The sequence below is a fragment of the Hippopotamus amphibius genome, chromosome 5, assembly GCF_030028045.1.
Source record: "Hippopotamus amphibius kiboko isolate mHipAmp2 chromosome 5, mHipAmp2.hap2, whole genome shotgun sequence".
Classification (NCBI taxonomy): Eukaryota; Metazoa; Chordata; class Mammalia; order Artiodactyla; family Hippopotamidae; genus Hippopotamus; species Hippopotamus amphibius.
Genome location: NC_080190.1, coordinates 20,625,965 through 20,650,449, shown reverse-complemented (window position 1 = coordinate 20,650,449; position 24,485 = coordinate 20,625,965). Strand labels below are relative to the sequence as shown.

The following is a 24,485-nucleotide window of genomic DNA, read 5'->3' as shown; positions in this document are numbered from 1 at the left end:
GGGGTGTATCTGGGGATGGGGGCTGTGGGAAGTGCAGATTCTAAAAGGACTCCTTTGCTCCCTCACAGATATGGCCCAGAGAGGCCGCGATCTCGAAGTCCAGTGAGCCGGTCACTGTCCCCTAGGTCCCACACTCCGAGCTTCACCTCCTGCAGCTCTTCTCACAGCCCCCCGGGCCCCTCCCGGGCCGACTGGGGCAACGGGCGGGACTCGTGGGAGCATTCTCCCTACGCCAGGAGGGAGGAAGAGCGGGGCCCGGCCCCCTGGAGGGAGAACGGGGAGGACAAGAGGGACAGGACGGACACGTGGGCGCATGACCGCAAACACTACCCCCGGCAACTAGACAAAGCCGAGTTAGATGAGCGATTGGAAGGAGGGAGGGGCTACCGAGAAAAGCACGCGAGGTCCGGATCCCCCAACCCGCTCCACTCGGCGTCTGGCTACAAAAGCCGAGAAGACGGCTACTACCGGAAAGAGTCCAAGGGCAAATCAGACAAGTATCTAAAGCAGCAGCAGGATGCCCCCGGGAGGTCCAGGAGGAAAGACGAGGCCAGGCTGCGCGAAGGCAGACACCCCCACGCCGACGACTCGGGCAGGGAAGACGGGCTGGAACCGAAGGGCACCAAGTCCAAGCAGAGTGAGAAAAACAGAACCAGGAGACCTGACAGAGACCAAGAAGGAGCTGATGGCAGAAAAGAAAGCAGAATGGCAGAGAATGAGGTAATGATGTAATCCCCTCTCCCGGGTAAGGAGAGGCAGGTCCCACAGGAGAATACTCTTTATAGAATGATGCTGAACGTTCATTGAATGAATGAAACGCTTACTGAATGTTTACTCTGTGTCAGGCACTGCGCTAAACACTTTATGTCGAGTCATTGAATCCTCACAGCAACCCTATGAGGTAATACTACCATTACTATAGATGAGGAAACTGAGGCACGGAGAGCTTAAGTTAGTTGCCCAAGGACACACAGTCAGGAAAAGGTGGAGCTGGAATTACACATAGGTGATCCGGCTCCTAATCCCACGGCACCCTGCTGCCTTTTCTAGAAATTAGGTGGGGACGTGATGCAAAGGCCTTCTGTCTGTTTGTTTGTCTAGAGTGGAATGGCCTTGAGGTGTTTGCACCCACAGACTCTTCCAGGGGAGATTAGACCTTTGGTTCGCTCCATCCTGTCTCCTGCCGAAAGCATCTACCAGTGTAGAGGCTTTGATAAGAGGTGGTAAAGGAGAAGCAGCCACCACCCACTTAATGATACCGGGCGCCCTGGGCTTGGTGTGTTTCTCTAGACACTGTCCACAGTGTTTTCCTTCCACTGGAACAAAAATGCTCAGCAGTTGGCTGGCACCTTTTATCCAAGTGCCTCATCCACGGCTTACAACCTGCTGCACGACTTCAGTTCACACAGTGGGTCACGAGGAGGACTCTGGGTACCGGGTTTATATTCTAGTTTGGCTTACACTTCCTCCTTGCCAGAGCCACCTACGTGTAAGTAGGAGTGGGACAGTGGAGGTCAGCGGGGAAGTGGGAGTGGCCTGCATGAAGAATCCAGGTGAAAAAACCCCACATGCATGTCTTCTAGTCTGACCCAGGAGCTGTTGACAATGACCAAGTTCAAATAAGAATCCCAGGTCTCAACTCCATGAACACGGAAGGGCCACGCTTTGGCCATGACTTTATCCCTACATGCATTGCCAGGGGGTGTGCTAGGCAGAAGGGGTCCAGAGGTGAGTAGGAAATAGTCATGTTATGGCAGAGATGAAGTTGTAGTGGTGAAGCCAACTTACAAAGATGATTTACATACAGTGGGGCCCCTGCTGGAGCCAAGTGGGCATCAGGGGAGAAGGGAAGCTGCACAGAGGAGCTGACATTTGAGCTGGACATCAAAAGTAGGGGAAAAAGTAGTTTGGGAAGCAGCAAGGGCAAAAGGGAGAAAGTGTTTTTTTATTGAGGTGTAGTTGATTTACAATATTATATTAGTTTCAGGTTTATAACATAGTGATTTGACATTTTATAGATTATACTGCATTTAAAGTTACTATAAAATATTGGCTTTATTCCCTGTGCTGTACAATATATCCTTGTTGCTTATTTATTTTATACATGGTAGTTTATACCTCTTAATCCCTTATGACTATCTTGCGCCTCCCATTTTCCTGGTCCCCGCTGGTAACCACTCATTTGTTCTCTGTGAGTTTGTTTCTGTTTTGTTATATTCATTTATTTGTTTTAACTTTTAGATTCCACATATAAGTGATAACATACAATACTTGTCTTTCTCTGTCTGACTTATTTCACTTAGCATAATTCCCTCCAGGTCTATCTATGTTGTTGCAAATGGCATTATTTCATTCTTTTTTATGGCTGAGTAATACTTTAGGTTCTTCAAAACAGGGAAGAGTATTTTGAAGAACTTGGAGATACTCAATGTGGCTGCATCTTTAGGGCAATTTTAAAGGATAATGTTTTGAAAAAGTAAAATCGTGGCTCTCATGCAAACATAAAATGAGTACATATCAAAGATGTTGTTTAACTCATTGATTAATGAGTTAACCAGTAAGATGTAAAAAGCTATTCAGAGGAGAATCCAAAAGCAGGCATGTAGAGGCACCCAGGAATGCTGAGATGAATTTGCTAATAGATGTGGCCTCTTTCATGGGAATCAGTTGCATCTCCACCAGATAAAATTCCTTTGCATCTCTGTGAACAAGAATCATTTGCACTACCATCAATTTTCTGCAATTTACAGAGTTGTAAAATAGCTCAGTTCAAGCTAATGAAAGGTGCAGACTCCTGTAGAATCAGGTACCCTGGAAGGGTGCTAGACAGATACCCACATTCCATCGGAAGGACACCCAGCAATCTCTTTTACCCATCTCAAAGTTGGCCACAAAATTTTCCTGACTGGCAGAGCAGGGGAAGCTCAGGAGACGAGATTAGGAAAGTGGGTGCAGTGGGCCCGTGACGGACCTCTTGTGAGGACTTGAACTGGATCCAGGGGACCTGTGAACCAGTGGATGTTTTTAAGAAGAGTGTCTATGCTTGGAGGTGTCCAAGGGGCTGGTGATCAGTACCTTGAGGAAAGCAGGAAGGAGAGCAGGAGTTGGCAGGGCCTCGAGGCCTCATACACATACCACAGGTCAGGAACCTTCTGTCCCCCATGGCAAAGGGACGGAGGTGCCCCTTCGCACTCGTGCGCACACTGCTGAGACTCTTCTTTGGTAACTTCTTCTGTACTGCCCACCCTGCTGTCTTTGGTTTACATGACCTTGCTCGTTCACGGTGTCACACGCTCTGCACCATCCCAAGAGCCCTGATGCAAAAAAAGATTCCAGAAAGGCCCACGGGTTTCCCTGCAATTCTGTCCTTCTAATAGGTCCCGCCTCTGATAGCCCTAGAGCAGGGTCAGCAGGGACTTGTTGGGGTCCCCAACAGATTGTTTCTGTGGGTTTGCAGCCAGGCAGCCCAATACCATGTGTTGGAATAATAGCAGAACAGAGAGTTTTCCTCACTGATCTCAAACTCTCATCATAATCTTGAGAACGACCTAGAACGCACAGGGTTGCCCCAGGAGTCGGAGAACAGGCAGCGACTGAACTTGGGGAATGAAGGTAGCAGGGCTAAGGACAGGGTCCCTGTCTTTCTTATGATACACCAGGCACCTCCCACCACAGGGCCTTTGCACATGTTCCCTTGCCTGGGAGCCCCTCCCCCGCCAAAGTCCATGTGGGTCGCTTCTCATCTCCTCTGTGTTTACTCATTGTCACAATCTCCAAAGTTTATTCCTGGCCACCACGTGAAATCGCAACATCCCAACCCACTTCTCTTCCTCCCCTGCTTTCTTTTTCTTGGTGGCATCTGTCTCTTTCTGACCTATCCCCTAATGTCTTATTTATTTTATTTAGAGTCTGTTCTCCCTCCAAGCCCTCCCCCACCCCCGTCCCCCATGTAACCTCCATGAGGGCAGGAATTTTTTCTGCTGTGCTCACTGCCATGCCCCCAGTTCCTGGATTAGGGCTTGGCACAGAGAAGGCATTCAGTAAGTATTTGTTGAAGGAATAAATGACTGAACCCAGACTCTGGAGACAGAGGCCTGGCTTCTGAGAACCAGGTCACACCCTGTTCTTCTTAGCCTCAGTTTTCTCATTTGTGAAATGGGTGTGATCACAAGGCTGCTGTAGGACTATAAGGAGCTCATGGGAAACCCTGGGAGATTCTGGAGAGAGTGCCCATGCTGGCAAAGCCAGCATGTGCACTGTTCAGTGTCCGTGGGTGGCCACAGCCAGACATGAGGCCCAGCCCTGACGGTGAGACCAGAGGAAAAAGAAAGAAGTCAAGTCACTGAATAGGGAATCATGGAAAAGAGGCACTCCTCCGCTTTCCTGGAAGGGGCATCAAGGTTTACAGACCCAAGTGCCTAGAGAAGGGAAGCCAGGCAGGTGACATAGACCAGGTAGCATGAGTGAAGCCAAGGTGGAGACCTTGGTGGACCAAGGAGGAGGTACCTGTCTGTTGGGGCAGCCACTGCTCAGCTGCACTCTGAGGCTGCAGTTCAGGCACACATGCTCTGTGTTGTCAGCTTTCCTGTTTCTTAGAGCAAGACCAAAGCCCAGATGCAGGTATCTGTAGGAAATTCCCCATATTTTAGAAACTGTGGAACAAAACATGTCTGTGGGCCAGATGGCACCCCAGGGGTCCCCAGAAGGCAGCCCCCAGTATAAACAATCCATAGGAGAGAGAGAGAGCGCAAAACCACGTATGCTCAATTCAAAGCCCAGAGAGAGACCCAAGCGCACTGGGAGGCAGGTGTGTACTTGTTATTTGCTCCACCCTCTCCTACCAGTCTCCATTCGTGTACTGGCCAGTGTTTGTGCAGCACCTAGCACTGGGGCTGCAGTTGTGAGTCAAAGCCAAAATGACTCTTGATCTCACTGAGCTCATGGTCTCATGAAAAACATGCTAGTTAAATAATTCCTTAAATGAGTAGACAAGTGTGAGTGTTAAGTGCTAAGAAGGTGGAGGTTACAGTGCTGTTAGTGCCTGTAACGAATCAGAGGCTTTCCTGGGTTAGGATGTGGCTGTTGGGATATTTACTGGCTGAAGAAAAGGCGAAGGAAATGAAATGCTCAGGCAAGAAGGTGCAGTGAGGATATGAAGGTTTTGCATTTTGGAGTCATTATTGCTGATCACCTCGGGGAGAATACACTTGAGAGGAGGCTACAGAACAGGAAGGGGAGACCACTTAGGAGGTGGTTTAGCAGTAACCCCAGCCCTGTGGTGGCAGCCCTGCTTGCAACAGTTGGGACCTAGTACGTTGGTCCTGAGCTGATGGGGGAGCTGGGTGCATTGGTTGCATTTGTCTGTTCCCCAGCTGCTGTCACCTGGAAATGATCCCAGGGCCAGGGGTGCACTGAAAGGCACTGCTCTGTTTCCTTTGCCTGCAGGGAGGAAGAGCTGGGGTCTGCCTGGCAGGGGGCTTCCGGTGGGCCAGGCTGTCCCTGCCTCTCCCAGCTTGAACTGGAGGGAGTCTCTTTACTGTGTTGACCTGGGTGTGTGGCTACAGGAACTGCCTGGGAAGGGTAAGGGCTATTTATTTTGACAAGGAAGGGCCATGGATACTTTATTCAGGAAGACAAAAATAAAGAAAAGTGGTCTCCTGTTGGTAGAAACTCTGGGTTCTGAGGGCTAACAAGGCATTTGGAGCTGCTTTGAGCTCAGGTCAGCTCAGAAGGCTAGAGCAGAGCTTCTGCTTCAAACACTGGAAAGAGCAAAGACTTGAGGATTTAAACTGTCTTTCCCTGTCCCTTAATAACTGGTTAAACCCGTCAGCCCTGAGCTCCTGCCCTGGCTGCCTCCTTGTCAGCAAAGAGGGGTGTGTCTGCCTGTAAGAAATCAGAGCGAGAGTGGTTTACTTTGAGCCAACCTCGGCCAAAATCATCGGGAAAATGCAGCTTGCTCCCAAGAACGCCTGGGAACAGTGATTGATTTGGTGGCCAAAGTTTAATCCATGAAAGAATAGCCTCCTCATACTTCTAAAATGGGTGTTGGCAAACTTTTTCTATGCAACATCAGAGGGTAACTATTTTAGGCTATATGGGCCAAGAGGCAAAATTGAGGATATTCTGTAGGTACTTATGCAATTGTTTAACATGCAACTATTTAGAGATGTGAGAAGCATTGTTCACAGACTGCACAAAAAGAGACACTGGATCAGATTTGGCTTGAGGGCTATAGTTGGCTGACCCTTGTTTCAAAGGCTGGTCAGAGACCCTCATTCTCAAAGCAAACACCTGCTTTCAGTTGTTGAACTTCCCAAACAAGCACTAGCGTGAGGGACTTAATCTGATGTGGGGAATGGGAGGAAGGAAGAAGGGGCGGGATTGCTAGCTGGGGCTGTAGCTCTAGGACAGAGATAAGGCAAAGGAGAGGTGAGAGGGGCCCTGATTGGGTGGCAGCGCCCTTTCTACCCGTAAGTGGCCTGGAAGTGATTTTTTTTATGACCACGACAGATCTGTGGGTGAGATGTCACCATGACGGTTGTGAACCCCAGGGTCAGTTCCCCCTTGGCCCGTTTACTCCCTCTCACCATCTACAAATTTCACAGCTGCAAAAGTACCTGGTTTGCCAGGGATTTCTGTCTCCCTAAAGCCCTCAGGCCAGCCATGAAGACATTTCTGTGCCTCCATTTGTCTGTGTGACCTTGAGCAAGTTACTTAACCTCTCTGAGCCTCAGTTTCCCCATCTGTATAATGAAGACGATAATAGCACCTGCCTCCAAGGGGTTTTGTGAGGATAAAGAAAGTGATGTGTGTGAAACACACCCGACAGCGTTAACTGTGCCCAGTAGTGTTATTTTCCTCTTGGCGTGCCCGCTGCCACTGCTCACTGTTGACTTGGTTTGTTCTGTTCTTCCTTTGGTAAGGCTGGAAAAGAGGAACAGGACAGCATGGAAGAGAGCCCCCCATCAGTGGGAAGGCAGGAGAAAGAAACAGAGTCCTCTGATGCAGAAAACACGAGGGCAAGGAAGGTAAAGTTTGTCCCAGATGCTGGCAGTGTAGCCACATTGGCACAACAGCCGTTGGGCACCAAGTCACAGGCATCCCCATCCTGCCTGGTGATGACCTGCTAGCTGCATGGCACGTGTCTGAGACCCCACCAGTGGGTCTGTGGATGAAGCCAGCACTTCTTGGAGGAATGGCTTTGCCTGGGATCTTTGCACAGTCTTTATTGAGGAGATCTTTACCACATGCCTGGGTGCTGCCCCAGTCTTCAGCAACTTGGCTGTGCTCATAAGAGAAAATATGTGCCCAAAAAAGACTCAGGCTTCAGAGCCAGGCTCCTAAAATAGGCAGGTCCCTTGGGAGGGGCTTGAAGAGGAAGGGGGGCTTTGGGTACTCAGTCTGGGGCCCTGACCTCAGCCGGCCCTGACCCTGGGATTAACGAAACATCTACTGTGCTTATAAAGATTATTTTACTTAATTAAAATGAAAAACCCAGTTACAGGGCTGGGGCTGCCACAGCAAAAAGAAACGTCCTTGGAACGTGGCCAGCTTCGTGCCTTTCCAGTCAGGAGAGGCGGGGAGATGAGTATCGCTGGCAGGGAAGCTGATCTCCTAAATCTGGCTGCTGGGAGTCCCTGGGCTGCTGGGGGCGCGAGGGGAAAGTTTCGGGAGGGGCCAAGTATGAGCCATGGCTGTGGAGGGTTGCACCCTTGCTGGGAGAGGGTGTTTGGGGCAATTTTGTAGGGCCTTTGCTGCAGTTACGTTTAGTGATGCCCTATGTGCAAGGAAACAGCTCCAGCAAGCTGATGCCTTTAGAGCTTATAACTTAATCATTTATGCATTCAAAAACTATTTTTCAGAATTAAAAAAAATAAAATTTCTAGAAACTGATCATAAAAAGATGAGCAGAGATTATTAATAGGAAGTAGGCTAAATAACTGATTGGAATCCTACATGGGCATTAACAGTTAAGCTGTAGATGTAGATTCTATGATACAGAAACACCTCTTAGCCACATTACTGAATACAAATGTTTTCCCCACAGCTAAAAAAAACATACAAAAACAAAACAAAACAAAAGAAAAAAACTATTTACTGAGCACCTACTCTACACCAGGAGTTGAAATTCTTTGTGCCACTTGGTGGATTAAGCATTAAGGGCTTATTCCAACTCCTGTGCTGTTTTTAGCTTCACTATAGGGATGAATCCGTGATGAGAGACTTGAATGGTTGACAGCTCCTAATTACCCAGTAAACGTTCTCAGGTAGGAGTAAGATTGCTGAGCATCTTTCTGGTTTGAGGGGTCCTGTCGTCAAGGTTTGCACTCTCTTCTGGTTTAATGCCAAGAACCACTCCTCGAACACACTCTGACGTCCCTTCCGCATTTTTTTTCAGGAGCAAGATTCGGAGAGTGGAAGTGAGGCAGAGGGGGAGAGCTGGTATCCCACGAACATGGAAGAGCTGGTTACAGTGGACGAGGTGGGGGAGGAAGAAGATTTTATCATGGAACCGGACATCCCAGAACTGGAGGAACTTGTCCCCCTCGACCAGAAGGACAAAATCTGTCCAGAAATATGTCCCTGTGTGACGACCACCTTAGACCTAGACTTAGCCAAAGAGTTCACCGAGGAAGGAGTCAAGACCATAGGTAATGGGGCTGCAGAAACCAACCTCAAGTTGCCCAAAGAACTGCCTTCTGGTTCCATGAGCTGTCCCAGTGACATGGATGTGGAAACGCCTGGCCTAAATCTGGATGCTGAGCGGAAGCCAGCTGAATGCGAGACAGGCCTCTCGCTGGAGGGCTCAGATTGCTACGAGGAGCAGGCAAGGGGAGCAGAGAGCTCAGATGTTCGTCTGGCCCCTACACTCCAGCAAATGTCTTCCCCTAAGCCAGCAGAGGAGAGGGCCTGGCAGGCTGGCCCGCTTCTCGATGACTGTAAGGCCAGGGGGCCCCCCGAAGATGGGGCTGGTGAAGGCAGCCCCTTGGAGGAGAAAGCCAGCCCCCCCACCGAAACCGACCTCCAAAACCAGGCTTGCCAAGGAGTGTCGACCCAGGGTAACTACCTCCTTTTTCTCCTGTGCGGTTGGGTTGATCGGACCACTGCTTCCCTAGAGCAGTGTGTGGGCATGTGCAGGCTGGAACAAACGGAAGTGAGGTTTCAGCCAGCCTGAAAACTGGTGCAGAAGGCAAACTTAAAAGCCTGGTTAAATTGTTAGAACTTTTAGGCAATTGGTGAAAAGGAAGTCGGATAGGAGGCCACCCGTTTTCTGAGAGGCAAACTCAGATAGGATGGACTTCTCTGAATTTACGGGAGCCCAGATGGACTCTGACAACTACATTAGCAAATGTTTGGAGTTAGCAAAGGAACTTTGGTTCCTAGGGAGCAGCAGGCAGCCTCTCTGGCCGGCACGACAGAGGACCACCCAGGCCGTTATTTCCATGAGGCCTGAGTGAGGGGGCGGGAGCGTGGGAGGCGGAGGAAGGAACGGGCAGAGGGGAAGAATGAGGGGCTCACGAAGGGGCATGGCCGGTTCCTGTGCTCACCGCCTCAGACCCACTTTTCTCCAGCGTCTGCTGGTGCAACAAGACTTGTGCCGGTATCTCCTCCACCTCCATTGGAGGTGATGTTGTGTCTGTGCCCAGCACTGTGACATCATGAAAGACGGAGTTTAAAATAGGCTAAGCCTTGTCTTCTCTGCCAAGTGGAAACTAAGATCTATCAGGGCTGTGGGGGGAGGGGGGAAGAGTAGTCCTCAATTTTCTCCCAGTGGAAATAGCTAGAAATTCATTTTGCAGAAAGCCTGCAGCATTCCAGAGTTTGAAGTAAGGGGAATGAGTCGAGGGCAGAAAATAGAGAGAAGAGACTTAAAAATAAACATTTCAACCCAGTACTCTGTGGTTGGCACGGGCTGGTAGGTGAGCTGGCGGTTGGGGCTTCCCTCCATGTCAAGCTGACCTGAGCTGTTTTTCACCTGCGTGGATCTGTCTCCATGGAAACGCTACCGTGAGCTGCCTCGTTGCTAGAGAAACGCTGAGGCCTGGGCTGTGTCTAGAGAAGGCAAGAATAAAGGAGGAGCAAAGTGTTGTTCACCGCGCTCTGATTGAACCCCTTGTATTTTGCGGCATAGGTCTCGACATGCACTGGTGTTAATAGCTTATTAGCTTGACCAGTGTTTGGACTTCGTATTTAATAACACTGCTCGACAGGCTTGGGGTGAGAATGGCATTGACTTTTCTGTCCGCCTCAGTGCTCCTGTGGACGTCAGCACAATTTCTGCACTTCGATCATTCTTCTGCCTGCAGAGATGGAGTGATACTGAACCGGGGGCCACGGGGGTGGATCATCCCCACTGAAGGCATCGGCAGCCCATCCCCCACGATCCCAATGCAAAGATTTGCCAAGTTTTCTTGTGTGTGGCATTCTTTTGGCCGTGGAAAAAGCTCTTTATTATAGCACTTTGGTTCTAATTAGCAGCCCTGGCCCGAGTCTCATGCTATTCAGCAGCCCAGGGGACCATTTCCCATCACGCAGTGCAAGGAGCAGAATTGCAGGGATTCTTTGAGGCCTGTTGTGCTTCATTACCCTTTTGCCCCGGCTCGTGTTTTGCAGATAACTCCAGGTACATGGAAATGAAATCTCTGGATGTGAGGTCACCAGAATACGCTGAAGTGGAGCTGAAACAGCCCCTTTCTTTGCCTTCCTGGGAACCAGAGGATGTGTTCAGTGAACTTAGCATTCCTCTAGGTGGGTGAAATACACAGTCCTTCCTGAGAATTCAGCTGCAGGAAACGATATTTCTGTAATAACATTTAAGAGCTTGAGAGGGCTTTTTGTCATTTTGTTGTTGTTTTTCACGTCTGAGGCAATCGCCTAGATTTGCGTGCTGCTTTCAAGTTTCTTGCAATTTCAGTCTCCCTTAGGAGAGCAGATACCTCTCGGGGCCAGACTTTGAACGGCACTCCCCTGGTAGCCCGAGCAGGGACTTGCTTTCCCCGTCAGGAAATGCTTTATTCCTGACCACACAGCCTTTATTCAGCCAGGGGAGCAGAGGCCAGTGGCCACCACAAAGTCAACAGAAATGCATGTCTTCTGCTAACGTCTTCCCTGCCCTCCTGGCCCCAGCCCTTGTCAAAACAACACTGCATTTTTTTCTCTTTGAGAGACCAGCTTCTTTGGGGCAACAGTGCTGCATAGACTGCGTTTGGGGCAGACCCTGTATAGTTGATAGAGGAGCACTGAACAGCGACCTGAGCCCCTGTCCTTCCCACGCTGGGTGACTGCATGTCCTCAAACAAGTCCTACCCAGCAATGTGTTTTGTTTTTTTTTCCAGTCACTGCAAGTCCTTTACTAACAAGCCAGTTAGCCCCAGAGGGGCTAGTCAACATGGTGGCTCGCGCCTTGCATCAAGCTTCCTTTTTTCCTTTTCACCTGCTTTTAAAAATTTCTTACTGTTTCTGTCCTCCAAGTGTGTCATGTAGTCAGATTCGAAGAGCAAGCTTCCTTTTTTTTTTAAAAAAAGAGGATGAATTTACTGCATAGCATCCAGCATGCCCCAGGACGAAAACTAAAAAAGGAAATACGTTCTGACCTTAGAATGAACTAAGAGGACTGCAAGAAAGCCCTGGGTATTTTAACACTGGAAAAGAGTTGCAGAGGCTGCCTTTCAGGAAAAAGGTGCCAGACCGTTCATTTATACATTCACTCAGTCAGCAGCCCTTCCTGGTAACATGGCTCTGTGCGCGGCACTCGGGGGGGAATTGTGAAATGGAACACACATCTCTTGGCATCCAGGAACCTGGAATCTGTATGACACACACAAGCACAAACTAAGAATAAATTCTGCTACCTTATAATTCACATTTTATTTTTACTATAAAAAGTGGGAACGTTTATTATAACAAATTTTAAAGACCACATAAAGTAAACATTAAATGTTGTATCTCTTCCCTCCAGTTCTCTTCCCCTCTCCAGAGGTAGCCACTGTCAGACCCACGGATAGTTTTTCTCCCACAAAAATAGGATCAAACTATACACATAATGTTGTGCAATTTGACTTTATAACTTAACAGTGGGTCTTAGAGATGTCTTCACATCAGTACATAGAGAATGCGTGCTTCTTAACCACTGCAAATATTCCATCTTAGAAGCCGTACCATACATTACCAGTCCATTCCTCAACTGGTGAACATTTAGGATGTTTTCAATTTTTTTTCCATTATTAAAATGCTAAAATAGTTGGGCTTTTTTTTTTTTTTTTATCATTTACCATGCAGGCACCATTTCTAGTGTTTATCTCATTTAACTCTCAAAACATCTGTGAGATAGATAATATTTTTATCCCTATTTTACAGATAAGAAATGAGATGCAGGGTTACAGAGCTAATGAACAGCCCAGACTGGAGTCAGGATTCAAACCCCAGCACTTTGACTCCCAGCGCCATGCTGCCTCTGTGCTCTACTGCCTTCCAAGCACAATGTCACCCTTGTGTGTGAACCAGTGACTCTGTAGGGTAGTGTCCTAGCTGGGGGAGGTTGGATGCACATATATATTTACATTTCAGTTTTTCATAATTGCCACTAAATTGTTCTCCTGAAAGATTATACCAGTTTTCAGTGCTGCCTCGAGTGAGAGTACACACTCTGCACATCCTTGCCAACTTTGGGTCTTATCAGTTTTTAATCTTTACCCCCCTGTTAGGAGGAAAATGGTAGCTCACTTTAGTTTTTAAAAACACAGCTCTGTTGAGGTATCATTGACGTTAATGAAGTGCATGTAAAGCACACAGTTTGATGAATTTTGACCTGTGAGACCATCGCCACAACCAAGATAGTGAACATGTTCCTCACCCCCCATATTTCCTGATACTCCTTTGTAATCCCCCCTCTCTCCCAGCCTCAATCCCCAGGTGACTCCTGCCCTCCTTCCTGCCACTACATATTAGTTTGTAGTCTAGAACTTTATATAAAGGGAGTCATACAGTACGTACTCTTGTTGCCTGGTTTATTTCACTCAGTAATTATTCTGAGATGCATCCAAATTGTTGGGTGTATGGGTAGTCAGTTTCTGTTTATCGTTGAGGAGTATTGCATCGTGGTTATGGGTAGATCACATTTTGTTTATTCATTCAGCTGTTGATGGGCATTTGGGTGTTTCTGGTTTGGGGCTATTACAGATTGTCCTTTTATGCTCAATTATAGTCTCCTGTTAGCTGTGAGACCTATTGTCTCACTCATCTCAGTGGGGGGTAGGGGCGTAAGGTACTATTTTCTGCATTTGACAGGTGAGGAAACTGAAGCCCAGAGACTTACCCGAGATCACACAGCAAGCTCAGGTCAGAACTGAGGATTCCTAATCAGAGACCAGTCTGCCCTCCCATTGCTCAGGCAGCATAGTTCAGGAAGGAAAGGCAATTGGGTGCAGTGGTTAAGAGCACAGACCATGGAATCTGACTCCCTGGGTTCAAATCCCAGCTGGCTGGGGGACAGAGAGCTGCTTATTTAACCTCTTCCCCTGGCTTTCTTCACCTATACATCAGCACTGGTAATAGACGCCTACCACGTAGGGTTGTTTTGAGGATTAGATGAAGGAGTACTGGTAAGGTCTCAGTGTCTTCCAGTAGGAGGTACTTAATACAGGTTGTCTGTTGTGATTATTCATTTATGAAACAGTTATTGAGACCTACTGTGCTTCTTCTCACTGGGGCCGCATAACCCTTCCCCCACCAGGGTCTGTCCCTACTGCAGAGAGACTTCTGGGTAGCGGTGGGGACAAATCAGGCTTGGTCCCTGTGGAGAGCAGGGAGGTGGAATGAGGAGGAGAGGAGGGCAAAGTCCCGCTGCTCAGGGGCTGGGCTGGACATGGGGGTGGGGAAAGGCACCCCCATGCGTTTTGGACCAGCTCTGGGTGGCCCCCAGCCAGCGTGAGCCCTACAAGGCCTGCTCTTCCCAGAACCAAAAGGCAATGCCTGCGAAATGCAAGCTCCCCCTCCACCCATCCCAGGCTTTGCTGGGATGACAGAGCTGTAATTACCTGTGCCAGGAGCTATTATTAGAAGGCAGATGTAGCTTTAATTATTGTACTTAATAGAGATGGAAAAATGGGAGGACAAGGTTGCTCCGTAACTCACTGGGGCTGTGGCAGTTTTTTCCTGACCCTGCCACTTCCCCGGGCCCTTGCATTCCCAAAGCGTCCCAAGGCAGCGTTGGCATCCCAGTGCCTGGGCAACTCCCGGTGACTCAGGGGGGAGTTGCCAGGCGTTTGGGGATCCTGCCCGGCTTCTGCTTCCTCAGCACTGTCTCTGACCACCTGGTATGGCCCGACTAGCCCCGGAGGCCGGCAGAGGCAGGGAAGAGAGTTACTGCCCCTCTGTGGCGTCTGGGTTCTCCAGGAGACTCTGGTAAAAGGCCAGAGGGCCAGAAGGCCCCTGTGCAGAAAGGTTTAACACGTGTCTGCAAACTTAATATTTTTTGAGCACCAGGCAAAATGATAGGTGCTTCCTCATCACCATTTGTGGTATTATGATTCCTGTTTCACAGATAAGGAACCTGATCTCAGCGAGCTTAAATAACATACCTGAGGTCATACAGTGTGAGTGAAAGAGCTACGTCTGTCTGACTGTATTCCATATTCCGTTTTCTCTCCAGTATACCGTGGCTTCCAAGCTTTTTTTTTTTTTCTTCAGTGGAAGCCTTTGTTCAAGTGAAACTTCACCCCGAACACTGCAGATGGTAGCCGTGCTGCTGGGGTGGAAAGGGGCCACAGCTGCCCGCTCAGGCCCTGCTTCTTGCTCTGTGGTGGCTTCTGAGGCAGCTGTACCTTTCTTTTGGGGACCAAGGACAGGGGCTGGAAGACCTCTTGGGAAACCTGGGAGATTCTGGAGGCCTCAGCAGGGTCTGCAGTGACAACCCCAAGGCTTCTTTCCTGGTTTTACCCAATTGGCCAGTCCTGCAGGGTCTGGGACGGAACACAGGGGGAGGCTCCGATGACAGGCCTGCGTCGGCTCCACCGGGCCTCGGGTGGTGCTTCTGCTTTTCTGGTTGCCCTTCTCTTGTCTCGTGTGGGCCTCTGCTCCCCGTAGAGCAGCAGCAAAGGGGAGAAGTATTTTGCAGGAACAGAGGACAAAGGCGGGCCTTGCCTAAGGCTCATTTGCCAGCCACAGCCGGGAGCCAGGGCCTGGGGGAGGTGGAGGGCCGGGCCGGCCACCCACAGGCGAAGCCTGCGCTTTCCCATCGTTTGCAGTGCGGGTGGGAGCATGGAGTGAGGGGAAGGACAGGCGGCCTGCCCCTGGGCAGCTGGGCCCCGCACCCCGGGACCGCCGGAGACTGCTGAGGGCACGGCCGCGGGCGTGCTGTGTGGCGGTTAGAACCGGCTGAGGCCGCCCAGGCCCCAGACCACAGAGGAGCCAGCAGCCATCAGTCAAGGCAGCCAGCGGGCAGCCCTCCCAGGCTCCCTCCTCCCTCCAGGCCTGCCCCTCCACACTGATAAGTGGCTTTTTTGAAATGGAAAAAAAAAAAAAGTTGTAATTACAAGTCTAAGCTGCTCCTCAATGACAGGGTCTCCTGTGCCCTTAGCTGTGTGTGCCAGGAGGCGGGAAAAGCAAAATGCAGGGAGGCCCGGACTCGTGGTCACACGCGGCAGCCTGGCAGAGACCTGGCCTGCCCCCTCTCTGCAGGAGGCTTCTCTGGTGCTGCTGTGCCGCTCCTTGCCCCGCGCTCCCTGCCACCCAGCGGGGCCAGTTCTCTGCCCATCCCCCACCCCCCGCGGAACGGACCAGATGGGCAGCAGCCAAGCGCAGCTGAAGTGTGTCAGTGCGCAGGGACAGCCCCGTCTGAAGGCGGGATCTGGGCGTCCCACGTGGCCAGCCTCTCAGCCGCCCTTTAGCTCCACGGTGGGTCCTGCTCTTCCCGGCCCCCACACTCTGCTCTTCCGCCGGTGCTTCACAATCAGGTGCCTGAGGAAACTGAGGCCCGTGAGGGGTGGAGCCGGCTCTCCCCAGGCTACACGGATCCTGGCGTGCGGTCCGCGCCTTCTCAGACCTGGGCTCTTTCCACTCTGCTGACTGTCTTCAAGAGCCTCCAAACACCGTGGCGGAGGCTGAAGCAGCCACCGTCCCACTTCGCGGATGAGTCCCCTGGGCTGTGACACTGTCACTTCTCTGGCTGTTAGGCTACTATTTCCTTGCCTCAGAATCAAAAGGCCTCCCAGAATCCTGGGACTTTTATTTCATGAGTCATAAATAAAATGCTACTAATTTCGGGTTCATATGAAAGATTGGAGAAAGATGGGAAAATGTTTATGAGAGATCATCACGTGAAAAAGAGAGGAGACAGAGTTACATTTAGGGTATGATTAAAAACACTCCCCTCCCCCCAAAAAGGCTGTCTATATAGATAGTGTGGAAGAAAATATTTCGAGTGGAAAGACTCTGGGTGATTTTTCCTCACTTTTATCTTTAAAATTTCTTTAATGAACATAATTCTAAAATAAGCAAACAAAAATGGGAGCATTCTTCCAGAATCCTGGCCACAACAGCTGCGGAGAGGGGCAGAGTGTGGAGAAATGAAATCCACCCAGTGAAATGTAAGAAACCTCTTTCCTCCTCCTTTCCTTGGAAGCAGGCTGATTGTAGTAGAGCCTAGACCTACTTCCCAGAGGCAGTTGCAGAGCGTATAATTGCTAAGCACTCCATCACTCTTCAGGGAGTACCTCCCTCACATTCACAGCCTCCTGTGAATGAAGTGGATGCTATTTTCTTCGAGCCTGTTTTGCAAATGAGGAAACTGAGCTCTAGAGAAGCTGGGTAACCATCCAAAGGCAACAGTAAACGAGGGCTGGCGTGCATTTCTCCCACTGCCACCTGACTGCTGTCTGGACCCCGGGGGTCTCCTTCCACCTTCCTAATTGCCTACCTGTCCATCCCCAATCCTTCTGCAGGGGTAGAGTTCGTGGTGCCCAGGACCGGCTTTTATTGCAAGCTGTGTGGGCTGTTCTACACGAGCGAGGAGATGGCCAAGGTGAGCCACTGTCGCAGTGCTGTCCACTACCGGAACTTACAGGTAACCATCGGCCTTCCTTGCCTAGCTCCTGGGGGCGGGGGGTGGGGGAGCTCCCTGGTCTCAGTTTCTGTGGTTTCTGTCTCCTTCCATCACATGGAAAACTCCTCCTGTTCTCTTATCCTGACTCCACGAGGCAGCTCCACATGGTTGCTGCTTCCCGTGTGCTCTCAGAGCATCTGTCTCCACCTTGGTAGAAAACACTCTATATTTGGGTTGGGTTTTTTTGTAAATCTCTCTCCCTCTAGGCTGAATGACTGGTTAGTGTTCACCTGGTCCCTGGTTGGGACTGATCCCTTTTCATCTGGATGTTCCAGATGCAGATATTTCTCTGTGTTTCTCTTCCTCTGTGCACTATCCATGTTTGCTAGAATAAAACTCACTATTATGTTCTGTTGAAGCATCCAGCCATACTGCAGCTATTATCACAGGCATACCATGGACCAGACACTATTCTAGGCACTGGGTAGACAACAACAAAAAAAGCAGACAGTAATCCCTACCTCATGGACCTTCCATTCTAGCATAGGAGGTTAGCAAAAATAAAATAAGTACGTTTCATAGTATATTAACCATGACATATTAAAAACACTCTGTGTACCATATTTCATCCACTCTAAGGTGCCATCAGTTGTAAGACACACCACTATTTTTTGATACCAACAAGGAAAAAATGTTACAAATTAAATGGTGAGACTGCATCAACAGTAAAAATCTCAATTTCAGAACTGTTAATGTGTGGAAAAAGCACTTCTTAAAATCAGTGAGATACAGCAATATATCCTATATGTATACCTGAATAATATATAGCATATTAGAATGTGATTTTCATATAACTTCTGATATAAGCTGGGGATTAGTAATATAATGATCAGTTGCTCAGGGGTAAGTATATCAAGGCACCTCCTGTTTTTACTACAGGGAATCAGACTCCTTTTTTGAGGCACAAGGCCTTGACACTGGAAGACTCTTGTGGTAGCAGTGTGCCCTAATTCCAGAGAGGTATTACTGTCAGTTTAATTGTTAGAGAATGGCTGCTCTGGTGGTTCTTAACCAGGGATGTGAACCAAAATCCCCTGGACAGTGTTTCAAAAGTATTTATACTACTTAGGCCAGGTGTTCAGTAGAATTTGGGAGGGACTTAGTAATATGTAATTTGAGGAAGTTCTCCGAATGATTTGAATGTTTACCCCTAGTTAAGAAAACTCAGCTGTGGGCCAGCTCTCTTGTTTTATAATTGAGGAAACAGGCCCGGAGAAGCCAAGGTTTTGTCCAAGGCTTGGATTAGTCCAAGGCCATGGACATGGTGTGTTAACAGGCCTGGACCAGTTTGCCTGATTCTTAATCACTTTCCTCTTTTCATTGTACTAAGCTGGTCTTTGCAAACTGAGACCCATGTCATGGCTTGGGTCACCATCTACAAGGGACTGTCATTGGCTATGCCCAAACTCAGGTCATTTAAGCCTCTTGATTTCCCGCCGGAAAGCAGCTGTTCTATCACTGAGGAAGCCACAGGGCCTGGGGCCTAGGTCCTGGCCTCTCCTGGGGAGGGGCAGTGACTTGGCCTGGCCAAGGGTTCATGTGGGGGTACCCGGAGCTCGCTGAGGGCAGCCATGTACCCTAAAGACATCATCATCCCCCACCCCCAACGAGATGAACCCTATAGGCTGGCAGGGCTGGATGGGGTCTTGAAGATTACCCGGTCCTGATTGTCCCAAACCTTGGTCTTCATACCAGCTGGAATCTTTTTACAATGTAGCTCCCTGGACCTGCCCTGTACTTGCTTATTCAGTCTCTCTAGAGAGGGGCTTAAGAATCTGCATTTTAAAAAGTCTTTCCAGCAGATTATGCTACTTCAGCATGAGAACCTTTGATCTCATTCAGCATTCTCAGCTGGACTGTGTAGCCCCCAAGGAGACACACAGATCAAGGTCACCCAGGAAGGTAGGAAGAGTGCAGTGCAGACTTGCCAGGGCCTTGAATTCTAAATGCCATATTTTTGAATTCTAAACCCTGTATTTTTTGCAGGGCAATGGACTGCACTGTGTTCTGGGCCTCTGGGCCACACCCCAGGCAGGCTCACCTCCCCACGGCAGGCCAGGGCCATTCCTGTGGTCCCAGGCATCTCAGGTCCAGTCACTGGCTAAGCCCCTTACACCCACCAACCGCAGTTCAGGTTTCCCTGGCGCACCTGTCAGGGAGCTGGGAGCCTCCATCGCAGGCTTCCCAGATAGGGTTTCTGCCAGTGGCCTTGACAGAATGTCCATCCACACAGATGCACCGACTCCACCCCACTCCATGTTACACGTGTGAAAGGGAGGAATTCATACCCAAGTAGCAGGTGCTGGCTGACACCAAAGTCAGGCAACTTGTAAACCTAGCATCCCCAGGAGGCCTTGAGGTGGGGGTCAGGGATTGTCCTTTGAGGCAGGGTAGAAGGAACCTTCATTTTCTCTCTGCAATCCTGGCTGTGCCCACTGCTGGTCGTGCTCTGAGAACCCACCTGAGTGATTGGAACAGCAGGTGGAGTAGGTACTGGATGGGAAAACTAGACGCCTGCTTGGCTCCGGGTTCCATTAGCGGTACACCCACCCACCCCGCCTTCCCTGAGATGAGGCAGAGGAGAAACCCAGCCCTCCATCAGCTGCCTGGCCCGCAGGGATCCACGGTCTGCCCGTCTCCCCGTCAGGCTCACCCACCTCTCAAAGCCAACCACAGTCTCTCCGAGAGAGAGCAGGTGGGTCCCGTCGCCTCAGGTACATCATCTTTTCTGACCCTGAGAATCACCCCTGGAGGAGGAAGGAGGAAGATACCATCTCTCCCATTTAACAGTTTAGGGTCTGAGGCTGGGAGAAGATGAGTAACTTTCCCCAGATCAGACAGCTGGTACCGCTAATGATAAAGGGCAACACTGCCGAGTGTTTATTCTGTGACAGGCTGTGTGCTTAACACTTTATGGTACCTCTCTTGGACCTCACAGCAACCTTATGCAGTAGTTACTGTATTACTCACACTTTACAGACGTCGAAGATATTGGGGAACTTGCCTGTTGAGGTCTAGCATTTGAACCCAGGTCATCTGATGGCAGAGCCCACACACTTGACTGCTGTGGGGGACTTAACCTTGCTGACTCTTAATCCAGGGCCCTCTGCACTGCCCTTGACTATCCCAGCCATCAGAAGATACGCAGCTGGGGCCTCAGGCGTTTTCTGGTTCCCTCTCGCTGCGGTGAATCCAGAATCCCAGGAGCAGCCCGACAGGCTCCAGACTCTGCGAGCTGGGCTGGGGGCCAGGGGGAGCAGTGAGTGCTCTGGGGTGGGGCAGAGGCAGCCCCCCACCGTGGAATCTCTGAGGCACTGAGCCTGCCAGCCTGCCTGCAGAGTCTCAAGTGTCAGGCTGCGGTTTTATCTTTCACAATCGCTTGTAGGACAGAACTGCTCCCCTCCCCACCCTTCCAGCCTTCCTCTCCTCCCTCTGCTTTTTACACATGGATGTGCTGCCGGGATACTAGAATCCTTCTGGAAAACATGTAGAGTTGTGAGGATTAAATGAGTTTATAGGAGAAAAGTAGTTAGAACAGCGCTTGTTCCGCGATGAGGGCTATGCATGTGTTTGCTGTTGTTAGGATCTGTACTTTCTATCTTCTCGACGAGTCATTTGTAAACGAACATAAAGAGGGTGGAGCTGATCGCTTAGCGTGGGTCCTGGAGCCCTGGAAGGATTTGGGGAGGGAGAAAAGCGGGTCCCACCCACGGGGCAAGATGACAGGAGAGGGGGTCGAGGCACACACCCCCTCTCTCCCACCAGCTCACCACTGTGTCTCTTCCTCTCTCCCTTTGTCCCTCTTCCCGCCACAGAAGTACTTGTCCCAGCTGGCCGAGGAGGGCCTGAAGGAGACCGAGGGGGCAGGCAGCCTGAGGCCCGAGGACGGCGGAATCGTGCCGCACTTTGAAAGGAAAAAGCTTTGACATCCCTGTCGCTGCTGGAAGCGGGGAGAGGAGGGCCTCAGAGGTGGGGCCTTCCTGCCCTCCTGGACAGGAACTCAGGCCGGAGAGGAAGGAAGACCAGGCAGGCCACTTCACCTGGGTTTGTCCTCAGAGACTCGCGAAAGGCTCCTGGAGCGTCTCCCAGAGCCTCACCCCACTGTGTCCAGTCTGCTGAGGGCTGCCCACTCTCTCCCTGTCGGCTCTTGTTTCCTTCAAGTGATCTTTCGATTAGTTTCTCTCTTCCTCTCCGTCCCTCTCTCCCTCCTGTGCCCAGGGTCATTTTATAAAATCCAACTTCTCAGGGATTTTCACAGTGTTCAGATTCTCGTTGGGATAGGACAGGTCAAGCCAGGTTGAGTTTTTCAAAAAAAAGATCTCACGGAATCTCCTGGGTCAAGAACCACATCAGTGAACCTGGAGCAGTTTCTCTGCCTGGAGTCCTGTGTCAGGAGAGCTGAGTTGGGTCCTGCAGTGCTGGAGGGGTGCACCCTAGATAGTCAGTGGGCAGAAGCTGGGAGTTCCTTCATCTGGACCACCTTTTTGAAAAGCCCTGATTTTCATAACTCTTTCACCCTCTCCATTGTTCTAGAAGGCCACCAGATTCATGCCTTAAAATAAAATTTAAGGAGGAAAAGAGCCCTTCATTTTAGAAGCTCTGAGAAGTTCCCCCTGAATGTATTTCCATTCTCTTGATTTCAGAAGATGCCAAGGTTTGTTCTACTCTGGACATTGAATTTGCTCTCGATTCACTTTGAATTTAAAATGAAAACAGAAGCATCTTCCCCCTTGAGCTAAAACAGCCATTGGTCAGGACCTCGATTGAAGGTTGGCCTCCCAGCCTTGCATGGTTGGCTTGAGAAACCCCAAAACAAGGAAATGGCATCCATCCTTGACTTGCCCTTTGGTGCCTGCACTCTGGGCTCCAGCAGCCTCACAGTGGGATGGCTTTTAAGTGGTCTCTTAGAGGCAGGGGAAGCTAAGGAGAGAGAAGCCTGCAGGACTGAGGAGCATTTGAGAGTTGCCAGCTGTGGACCTGGGAAGGTGGACCCTTTCCAATTGGGCAGAAGGTCAAGCGTATCTCAGAGTTGACCCCCTGTTCAGACTTTGATATTAAATGTTATGAAGCACAGAGTTCCTTCCCACACAGCTGTGGATACTGAAGGTCAGTGCCTCGGGCCCCGGACAGTTCAGGCTGCGGGGCTCTAGTGGGATGTCCACTGGAACGGTTTGGGAAAAGGTGCTAGGGGAAATGGGACTCGGCTGCAGCCCTGGAGAAGCCCTTGAGAAGGTCAGAGGGGAGCCTGGCACTGCTTCCTCAAGCTGAGACACTCGCTCGGAGGCGGCCAACCTGGCTCAAACCCTGAAAGACAGTTCCTGTTAGTTCTATTCCTAACCAGACAGGTAGACTAGGTCGAGATTGTTTGTTTTATTTTAATTTTTTGCTTTTTTCTTTTTATGGTAGATAAGACTGTACTGCACATTCTGTCCTCCACACTAAAGGCAGAAGGGTACAGCGATTATCTGAGTTCAACACCGATATTTTATCAGTGAGGAAACTGAGGCGCAGGAGGGAAGGAAAATAGAACATAAGAGGATCACGTGTAAACCTTGGGGCAAGTGGTCACCAGCAAGGAGAGACCCATTGGGGCCCCATGAGAGAGAAGGGTTCAGGAAAGCACCAGCGGCAAATAGACCAGCTTGGACAGGTGTAGGGAGAGGCTGGAGGCAGCGGGAAACTTGAACTTGGCATCAGGCAGCTGGGGGCCTCAGAAAGGTGAGTGTCTCAAAGAGAGTGGAGTTTGAAAATGGTGACTCAGCCCAGACCTGGTCCCCTGGCTGACTCCTCTGTTTTTTAACCTGGTGTTCTGGAAACCAGCCTCCTCCATTTTTTGGAAACCTTTGACCCCGTGTGTCTTTCTTCCCACTGGTGGGAAGTCAGGGGCCAGCTCTCTGGCCTCCTTAATGAACCTTGCTGGGAAAAATCTAAAGGCTAAAACTATATTTTCAGAGAGGCTGGCAGACTTTTCTCTCAGCATAGTGGAAGCTGACCCTGCCAGCTCATCCTCCCAAGTGCAGCGTTTCCATGGAAATCTGGATGGCTGTTCAAACAGCTGTATTCCCTAGTAATGTAATGGCTTCCTTGCCGATAGACTGACCTTCCCCATATTTTAAAGCTGGAGAATGGCCCTGAGAAGGAGGGAGAAGAGGCTCTTTGCATTCAATCAGAACCTTTAGTTTAAAAAATCATCTAAGATCCTATATTTGTGTGTATATATATATATTTATTTTTATTTATTTTTATACAATTCCATTGGCAGTTTCACCCACTCTATAATTTGCACTTTTTATTCCTACGTGTGTCAGACACAATGCAGTATTAAAAGCAACCAAGAAAATATTGATTTTTTTTTTTAAAGCTTTTCTTCAGTGTTTGTTAACCATTTCAAAATGTCTCCCCGAAAAGGTTGTTCAAGAGCAGCTGCTACCTTGAGCAACAAATTTATTCGTACCCTTGGTTAATATAACAAAAGGCCCGTGTACTTTCTCTTTATTGTAAACACCTGAAATAAAGTGTATCCAGAGTATTCCCGAGGAATCTGGCAAATTTGATGTTGGTGTGAGCAGCACTGTTTTGTATCAGGGTTTCCCTTGACAGTCTGAGGCTGTGATCTCTTAGATTATACTTGAACTGGACCAGAGTTTGATTTTTGAGCTTGTGAGAAAAAGAAAAAACATTAGTTCATTTAAGTTTGAACTTGTAAAGTATTGGACTTTGTTGAGTATCCTATAAATCGTCACCACTTTTCCTAATCTGTATAATTGACCGAAAGTGTTTTTACAAAAGGAAAAATAAAAGATTTTTAATAAAGAGAATTTGAAAGCTCGTGCGTGGGTAGCTGTCTGTCACACAGGGTTCCCTCAGCATTTGACTGAGAGATGCTCACCAAGCACAGAGGTTGGGATTTGGTCTGTCTTTGAATCTAGACTGTTTCTGAAGAGCTTCCACTCGGGCCTCTGGGAGGTCAGAGCTTCTCAGGGGTCAACCTCCAGAAGTGCTGAATCCCAGAAAGTGGGGAGCTGCTGTTCCTTTTGAAGGGTCAGATAGAAAAATCTCTTCGCCTCTTATAACCCCCTGGCCCTACTACCTAGTGCTCTTGGGTCTTCTAGTGGCCAAACTCTGTGGTCCTGCACCAGGGTCAGGCCGTTTCTGGAGGTTCCACCCCTGTGAGGTGGTTGGTGCCCAACTTGGGCACTTGTTAGCCTTGTGGCTTCTGAAGTCCTGCTTCCTTGGACATAAGGGTGGGTAAAGGTATTAATCACCTCCACAGTTGTTTCAGGGTTAAGATAATTGCTTGGTGAAAGCACTTGCTATGCTGCACAGTCCTGAATCTTTTTTGTTTTGGGAGTCTGTGCTCAGGACAACAGCCCTCTAAATTTCA

The 24,485-nt window shown here is 49.6% G+C and overlaps 1 protein-coding gene across 1 annotated transcript in view; it reads left to right on the top strand.

Moving 5' to 3' along the window:
* The window catches only part of RBM20 (RNA binding motif protein 20), a 193,660-nt gene extending 169,793 nt beyond the window's left edge, over positions 1–23,867 (top strand). The window contains exons 9-14 of the mRNA XM_057734085.1: positions 69–720; positions 6,924–7,028; positions 8,399–9,059; positions 10,615–10,749; positions 16,941–17,062; positions 20,917–23,867. Of these exons, the coding sequence (XP_057590068.1) occupies positions 69–720; positions 6,924–7,028; positions 8,399–9,059; positions 10,615–10,749; positions 16,941–17,062; positions 20,917–21,027 (1,786 nt within the window). The 3' untranslated portion in view covers positions 21,028–23,867. The remainder of the gene's footprint in view (positions 1–68; positions 721–6,923; positions 7,029–8,398; positions 9,060–10,614; positions 10,750–16,940; positions 17,063–20,916) is intronic.
* The last annotated feature ends 618 nt before the right edge of the window (positions 23,868–24,485 follow it).